Below are 9086 nucleotides of genomic sequence, written 5' to 3'. Positions count from 1 at the left end.
TGACACAATAAATCCCTATATTTTTGTATCTAATGATCCATAAATCGCTGGTGTTTGGTCGTAATGAACAGAAATAAAGCGTCACATTTTTCTTTCCGTTGTTTTTGACCTGGTTCTTATAAAACTCACTCCAGTCTCTTTTTGATTGTGCGTTTGTGTAAAGAAAGTTGAAGTTGTGTTGAGTCTGTGTCTCATCTCTGAGTAACGTCGTCCTCGTGTCTTCCAGGCGTCTGAAGTGGACAGCTCCATCACAGCGGCTCGTTAGGAGGCCCCTCGCCGCCGCATCCTCCGCTCCTTCTCTCCTCTTTTATCTGCTCCTCCTCCCCGCGCACCCCCGCCGAGCCCGGGCATGGATCTGAAGGACCGCAGACACCGCTCGCTCACTAGGGGGCGCTGCTCCAAAGACTCCCAGTACAACACGGCGTCCCTGGACACAGAGGAGTGCCGCGTGCCCACGCAGAGGTCCTACAGCGAGACGCTCAAGGCCTTTGACCACGAGCAGCGGCTTCACTACGGGGGCTGCGTCTCCGACCTGGTCCATCACGAGGCCGACGACTACTCCAGGCAAGGTGAGTGCGGGACGACGGGGCGGGCTCTCGCTTAAAGGTCAGATTTATGCAGCGGGTTTGAACTCGGCGACTGCACCGGAGTCTGAAACATGAGATTCATTTATCCCCAAAGACGAGATCGTAAAAGCCGTGAGCGTCTGCGTCTAACTCTGTCTAAAAACATTTTATTGATCGCAAACCTGAGATATTTTGTTTTTGTTTTGGACGAGATCAGACCGGCCACACGTCGCTGTAAAAAGTCGTCCTCACGCCTCAGACTCAGGTCCGTCTGTGACTCTGCGTCGGTTTAACCTGAGGCTCTGCTGTTCTGTTCACACCAGAAATATTTACTCATCAAGGGAAAAGGAATAGAATCTTTTAATTTCTACTATAAGTCCACGGGATCAGAGCTGCACGCCGCGGCGTCTGAGCCCGGGGTCGAGCTGTGCACGTGTGCTCATGCATGTGAATACCAGCAGAACACAGAATCCTGAGACCTGCACTAAAATGTATTTGATGAAGTACGTTGGTACATGGTCCAGAGTATTGTACTCTGAATACTTTTAAAGTGTAGAGTAAGAACTCAGCCTAAGATTAGAAACAGTTTAATGTTTGTTTCACCGTTTGTTCTGTGTTTATTTTTCACTGATCAGAGGGAAAAATCTCACCTGCGTCACCACAAGAGCCGTGTTTTATATTTTTATCACTGATTCTGTGCAGTTTGAGTCTAAATCAGACTCGGGCAAACTATGGCCCAGGGGCCACACACGGCCCTTTGGGCTTATTAATCCGGCCGAACGTGATCAAATTATATTAAAATAGTTAAGGGTAAACCTTGATCAGAGTTTTTCTGTTGTTTATTTAACTGAAATGTTATAAATTAATTGTTAAGCCTTTCATATTCATGCTTTGTCACATGTTACAGGTCAAATCTCTGATGTAATATTTACACACATGTCCTGGCCCCGCCCCCTGTCACATTTTAGACCCACTGTGGCCCCTCTGTCTAAAAGTTTGCCCACCCCTGGACTAAATTGTCTGATCAAGTCCTTCAGTGTATTCCTACAATTTTAGAAAAATAACTTTATTCTGAATCTCACCAAATGTAAAAGTAACAGCAGCAGAGACAGAAAACACATTCTCTACATTTATTCACCTCCCAGCTCTGTCTACAGAGTCTGAGAAAGTTAAAAAAGAGTCTGATTCTTATTTCCGTCTTGAACCTCGAGCTCAGACTGTGAGAGTGGCTCAGAGCGGGCGGCTCAGAGCGGGCGGCTCAGACCGAGCGGCTCAGTCCGACTGAGACTTGGAGGTTTGTAAATCCGGTTCCTCAGATAATCAGAGTCTGGACGTGTGGAGTTAAGGAACAGAAAAGAGCGGCGTGTCAGAGCGTCGTGTCAGAGCGTCGTGTCAGAGCGTCGTGTCAGAGCGGAGCGGCCGTTTTCAGCTCAGAAACATGTGACGCATAAACCACAGTATTAATTCTAACAGCTTTAATTGAGGATGTGATGATGTAACACAGTGAACAGTTCACCTTGAGCTCTGGTCACATATGAGCCTCATCAGTGACGTGTGTTTGACTCTGATGAACAGCTCCGTCTTTGCTCTTCGTCCATTTGCACAGACTCAGTGGAATCACATACGTTTGTCTCAAACAGAAGAGTTTCTCTGCTCTGGTCTACACTTTATTGACATAAGCCTCATTGGCCATAGTGGGATTTTTATTATGTTAAGGGAAATAAATGGGTCTAATGGTTTTCAATGGCGTCTCTTATCAGCCACGTAATTACATGATGTGAAGAGGCGCCTCGTAAAAACAGTGGACGTGACAGGTGCTGGCGTTGATTCAAAAGCTTATGATGATCACACAGATGAACATTAACTTAATGGATTAAAGATTACGTTTTTTGGACCAGCGGGTTTTGAGTTTATTCACCGGCGTCTCCCTAAAAAGCAGCGTATTTCTGATCACGCGCGGTTTGAAGCGATCTGTCTCCGCGGCGCCGTACTCGAAGGTTTTTGGCTGCCGGGGCACGACGACGGCGACTCAAGGATGTTGTCATTTCCTTCCAAAGTGTTACCAATTATTGTTTTCATCCTTCACTGACAGTAGCCATGGCGATTCTCTCTCCTCTGCCTCGTTTTGGCTTCACGTTTGAAAGGCTCTTTGCTCATGTTTATGTTCGGTTTGAGTTTGGTTTTGTTGTTTTCACAGATGTGCACACGACGACTCAATTAACTCGTTTTATATCATGTCTCTATTGTTTTGTATTGTTTTTGTATTTTTATTGACAGGTTTTCTTTCTACTTTTGCAATAATTTTAAAACATCAAAATGAGTAAATCCGAGGCCATGGTTCTCGACCGGAAAAAGGTGGCTTGCTCTCTCCGGGTGGGTGGTGAGTCTCTGCCCCAAGTGGAGGAGTTCAAGTATCTCGGGGTCTTGTTCACGAGTGAGGGAAGGATGGAGCGTGAGATTGACAGGCGGATCGGTGCAGCGTCTGCAGTGATGCGGTCGCTGTATCGGTCCGTTGTGGTAAAGAAGGAGCTGAGCCGGAAGGCGAAGCTCTCGATTTACCGGTCAATCTACGTTCCTACCCTCACCTATGGTCATGAGCTCTGAGTAATGACCGAAAGGACAAGATCGCGGATACAAGCGGCTGAAATGGGCTTCCTCCGCAGAGTGGCCGGGCGCACCCTTAGGGATAGGGTGAGGAGCTCGGTCACACGGGAGGAGCTCGGAGTAGAGCCGCTGCTCCTACACGTTGAGAGGAACCAGCTGAGGTGGCTCGGGCATCTGCTCAGGATGCCTCCTGGACGCCTCCCTAGGGAGGTGTTCTGGGCATGTCCCACCGGGAGGAGGCCCCGGGGAAGACCCAGGACACGCTGGAGGGACTATGTCTCTCGGCTGGCCTGGGAACGCCTTGGGGTCCCACCGGAGGAGCTGGAGGACGTGTCCGGGGTGAGGGAAGTCTGGGAGTCCCTGCTAAGACTGCTGCCCCCGCGACCCGGCCCCGGATAAGCGGAAGAAAATGGATGGATGGAAAATGAGTAAAATTTTAGATATGAACTGCAAAACCTTTAGGTAACGTGAGTGTGACGTAAAAAGTTTGGACACGCCCCCTCGTTCATTCATTTTTTCTTTATAAAATGCAGATGTATTAAAAATAAACAAACAGAAGACAACATAAAAAATATAAAGTCAGATATATGGAATTATGTAGTAAAGAATAAAGTAGAGTTATTTACTTGTCTTCTGTATGCAGCTAAAATGTAGACAGTAGTAAAAAAAAAAAAAAATAAATAAATAAATAATAAAAAAAAAAAATAATGTATTAATGTATAAAAAATAAATAAATAAATAAAAAATAATAATAAATAAAAAATAAAAAATAATGTATTAATGAATAATAAATAAATAAATAAATAAATAAATAAATAAATAATACAAAATAAAAACACAAAAAATAAAATAAATAATAATACATAAAATTATAAATACATTAAGTACAATATAAAAAAAAATTAGATGGCGTGTCCAAACTTTTGACTGGTTGTGTATGTTTCTAATTTTCTTTGTATTATTTAAAAATACAAGAATAACAGATCATCTTTAGGTGTCTTCGTTCGTCTCTTCACACAGATTCAGTTCAAGTTTATTTTTAAAGCACATTTAAACAACTTGAGCTGAACCAAAGAGCTTCATATAAAAGTCGACACAAAACAAACACGACGATCACACGATACAAAGGAAGAGAACAATAAAACACCTTTAAGTCCTGTAGAGTGTTAAATACCAGGGAGAAGAGATTTCCCATCAGAACCTGCAGATATTACATTTTCTTAGCTTTGAACATTGTATTAGTTTTTGCCGTTTAAACTTGAAGTATAAATGAGTGGAGCTGCAGGTGTCGTCCCTGAGCTCAGAGTCTGTGGCTCCATCGCGACGAGACGACACTGGGAACGTGAACTTTCCCCTGAGAAAAACATCCACATTCTCTGTCCAGGGTTTTAAAACTCCTGAAGCCCTGAGCTGAAACTGACCTAGAATGAGCTGGTTTAAACTGAACTGAAACGTTTCTTAAAGAGTCAGACGTGGCACCACTGATAAACCTGATTATTATTAAATCATAAAGTGAATCCTGTGAGTTTTTTCCTTTTGTAAAAGACTTTGTAAGGACATGCTTAAAATACAGACTTGTCCCGATCAAATAAATAAATAAAACTGGAAATAACTCAGATAAAATATAAGAAAAAAGCCTGGTCAAACGTCCAATCAGATCAGTTTATTTCAGTGACACGTGTAAAACAAAGCAGCTCATTGGTCACGTGTGATTTACAAATAAAACATTACACTTATTTCACCTCAGATTAACAGTTTACCGCAGAAATCCGCCACGTTTTTCAGCCCTATTCTATATTTTTTCCTTTTTTTTTACTCGATATGGACCACGCCTGTCCCTGATTGGCTAATCCACCTGTCAATCACGCCCAGCTACTGCATAAATGTGTGTTCTAGATCCAAAACGAGAAGAAACGAAGCGAATAAAATGACTGAAACATACACGGACAGGCACACGTTATAAAATAAACCAGATTTTGCACAATAAGCCTCTTTTAACTCCGCAGGATTCGTCGTAAGTACAGTTATTATCTGTACACGGCTCTACTTTCTTCTGCTGGAGTCAGAACTACATTTCTCACGTACATTTTCACGTCTGCGTTCTCTCCCGTGTTCACTATCGCCGTGTAATCAGAGCGGCGCACCAAAGCAGACCTTTAGCTGCGGCGAGCCCGTCATAATGAACTTCTATATCCCCCGGTGTGCGAGCGATCCGATTGGCCAATAGGTCATCTCTAAAGGGGTGGGTCCGCCCTCACGGCCCTGTCTTTAAACCGTGAGTGTGTGTGTGTCGAGTGTGTGTGTGTGTGTGTGTGTATACAGCCCTGCGTGTTGGAGCGACACATGAAAGGGCCCGTATCGATCCTCGGCTGGTGAATGCAGTCAGACTCGATGGGATTGATTGGCAGTAAGCTCTGTTTTCTCTGCATGGCCACAGCGGCGCGGGCACACAACGCAAACCAATAGCGCCGCAACCTTTGGCCACGGTTCACATTTGTAGCAAGAATGTTTTTTTCCCGGCATAATAAAAGTGTTGATATGAAGTTTATCAGCTGGAGATGGCGTGGGGCGATGGGTGCTCAAAACGTGACCCGAGGAATACGAGTCAAACGGGGAAGGTGAAGACAAAATGGCTCCCCCTGCGCGGCTCCGGTGGCTTTCGGATTGATCTCGTTGACTCTGCAGCTACTCCAGCGGTGGAATCCGATAGATCTGTGACTCTGAGCGTCGTCTGGAGACATGAGCTGATTGACAGGTGACTGCTCTGAGGTGGATCTGCCGTCCGCTCGTCTCCGTGGCGACGGTTTTTGCTTTAACGTGAAACATTTCAACAAAAAACGATTCATCACTGGACTGTTACTCGCCCTGGTCCTGTCGCCGTCAACGGACTCAGACCCACAGGTTGGAGGTGCAATTCCAGCTCCCGCAGATGAATCCTGTTGTTGTTGTTGTTGTTGTTGTTGTTGTGTCCTTGGGCAAGGCACTTCACCCAACTCGACTCCAGTGTAGTGCCTTGGTGTATGTGAGATCATGGTGTAATATCACAGGCAAAGCAACGGTAACTTCACGGAGACGAGCAGTTTGTGTGCTCTCCACCAAAAAAGTTACATAGTGCATCTTTACTTTACTGTAAATCTTCAGTCACACATAAGTACGTATCTGCTGTCACCGGAGAGACTCACCAACGTTAGTGATGGTGTAAAGTCGCCACAACAACGGCAACTACGATAGAAACAACAACAACAGGAAAAAAAACAAACAACAGAAAAAACAACAATAGAAACAACAACAGGAAAAAACAAACAGGAAAAAAACAAAAAAAAAACAACAGGAAAAAAACAACAGAAAAAAACAACAGAAAAAAAAAACAACAACAGGAAAAAACTAACAACATAAACAGAAAAAACAAACAGCAGAAAAAGACTAACAACAACAGAAAAAACAACAGTAGCAACAACAGAAACAAACAGCAACTACAACAACAGAAAAAACAAACAAAAACAACAGAAACAACATCAGTAAAAACAAACAATGACAACAGAAAAAACAAACAGAAAAAAACAAACAACAGAAAAAAACAGCAACAGCAGAAACAACAGAAAAAACAAAAACAATAGGAACAACATCAGTAAAAAACAAACAATGACAGCAGAAACAATAACAACAGAATAAACAAACAACAACAGAAAAAAAAACAACAACAGAAAAAACAACAGTAGCAACAACAGAAACATCAACAGGAAAAACAGAAACAACAATGAACAAAAACAAACAGCAACAACAGAAACAACAACAACAGGAAAACAGAAACAACAGAAACAACATCAGTAAAAACAAACAATGACAACAGAAAAAATAGAAACAGCAATAACAGAAAAAACAACAATAGACCAATGGGTCGTCTCATGTTTGTATTTTATCTTTATTTATCTTTATTTTATCTGCTCTATGGCTCCGTCGATCAGAGGAGCCCAAACTTTTTATCAAGGGCCACATCTCAAAACATATTTGAAGTGGAGAGCCACAGACGGTGATCGATGCAGCGCGGCGCTTTACACACGACTGTGACCGAGCGCTGTGTGTTAATACGACCTGAAACACGTTCATTTTAGGTCTGTATCATGACATAATGTGACGTTTGAGGTTATAGTGGGAGAAATAGTTTAATTTGCTGTTAAAACTTCTGCTTATGATCAACTGGGCCGGTCCGATAAAAACTGCTCTGAGGGCCGCATTTTGCCCCCGGGCCGTAGTTTGGACACCCCTGCCATAGATAAAGACTTAAGACGCACTGGTCCAGCTTTTTCAGCTCTGATACCGATACTTAAGCTTTGAGTATCTGCCGATATGAACCGATACCAGTGTGAGGATTGAGAATAGCACCTCCCCCCCACCCAAAAAAACAGTTAATTTATTACAAAATGGATGTAACTGTGTTATTTAGTCTGAATAAAATAACAACTGAACAGCTTTGTCTGAATAAAATATCAAACATTATGAGACGTCGTAGCCTGTAAAAGTTTGGGGGGTTATTTGGTTTTAAAAAGAGCAGCTTTGATCTAGATACAACATTAAAAAGCTGAGGTCTACAGTGATTTTCAACATCAAGAAGACTAATTTGTCTAAAAGCAAAAGAATAAACAATCCAATCCTGAAATGAGCACACGTGTGCGCCGCCCAGCCCTGTAAAACACATCTTGACCTGAGATTCTCGGGTCAAATCAATATTTCATGTCCAAACTCCTCATGCAGAGAGTACAACGGCTCGGCTATAAACAGCAATAAAAACAATGCAAAGAAAAGAGTCGGGAGATGTTCTGTCAGAGCGAGAAATCATGAACCAATCAATGTGACACATCGCACACTGGCCCACACAAACTCACTCAAACAACCGCAGACTGCAGACATTACCTGACGCAACGCAGGCTTTTCTACTGCAATATGAAGAGACACGGAGGGAATGTTTCCACTTCTACACCGTCTTCATCTTCACCATAGACTGTATAGATAAACGGACGTCGCTAACCTGCTAGCCGCCGCGTTTCAGACAGGAAGTGAGTGTCTGGGGTTTTATTTTCATATTGTGTCTGTAAATCAAGAAATGAACATTAATAACAGACAAATCAGGCGCCTTTTTACTGAGAGTTCTACTGTTACCGTTAGCAACAGGTTTGATTGACGGTGTTGCTAAGGAAAGGGGCGTTACCTTCGACAGCCTCGCCCCTGATTGGCTCGTTGGTTGCTATGATACTCGCTACGTACAAGACAGAGACTCAGAGAGTTCAAATGTGGAACTAAAACTGGACCTGACCAGGACTAAACCAGGACTAAAATGGGACCTGACCAGGACTAAACCAGGACTAAACCAGGACTAAAATGGGACCTGACCAGGACTAAACCAGGACTAAACCAGGTCTAAACCAGGTCTAAACCAGGACTAAACCAGGACTAAAATGAGACCTGACCAGGACTAAAATGGGACCTGACCAGGACTAAACTAGGACTAAACCAGGACTAAAATGGGACCTGACCAGGACTAAACCAGGACTAAAATGGGACCTGACCAGGACTAAACTAGGACTAAACCAGGACTAAAATGGGACCTGACCAGGACTAAACTAGGACTAAACCAGGACTAAAATGGGACCTGACCAGGACTAAACTAGGACTAAACCAGGACTAAAATGGGACCTGACCAGGACTAAACTAGGACTAAACCAGGACTAAAATGGGACCTGACCAGGACTAAAACAGGACTAAAACAGGACTAAATCGGGACTAAAATGGGACTAAACCAGGACTAAAACGGGACTAAACCAGGACTAAACCAGGACTAAACCAGGACTAAATCAGGACTAAACCAGGACTAAGCCAGGACTAAAATGGGACTAAACCAGGACTAAACTGGTCTCAAAC

The 9086-nt window shown here is 43.4% G+C and overlaps 1 protein-coding gene across 1 annotated transcript in view; it reads left to right on the top strand.

Moving 5' to 3' along the window:
- Positions 1–349: 349 nt before the first annotated feature.
- Positions 350–9086, top strand: part of tenm2a (teneurin transmembrane protein 2a) — a 369550-nt gene continuing 360813 nt past the window's right edge. The window contains exon 1 of the mRNA XM_055224657.1: positions 350–569. Coding sequence (XP_055080632.1) covers positions 350–569 — 220 coding nt within the window. The remainder of the gene's footprint in view (positions 570–9086) is intronic.

This window comes from Periophthalmus magnuspinnatus, chromosome 10, assembly GCF_009829125.3.
Source record: "Periophthalmus magnuspinnatus isolate fPerMag1 chromosome 10, fPerMag1.2.pri, whole genome shotgun sequence".
Taxonomy (NCBI): Eukaryota; Metazoa; Chordata; class Actinopteri; order Gobiiformes; family Gobiidae; genus Periophthalmus; species Periophthalmus magnuspinnatus.
The sequence above is the reverse complement of the archived record's forward strand: the minus strand, read 5'-3'. Positions and strand labels throughout refer to the sequence as shown.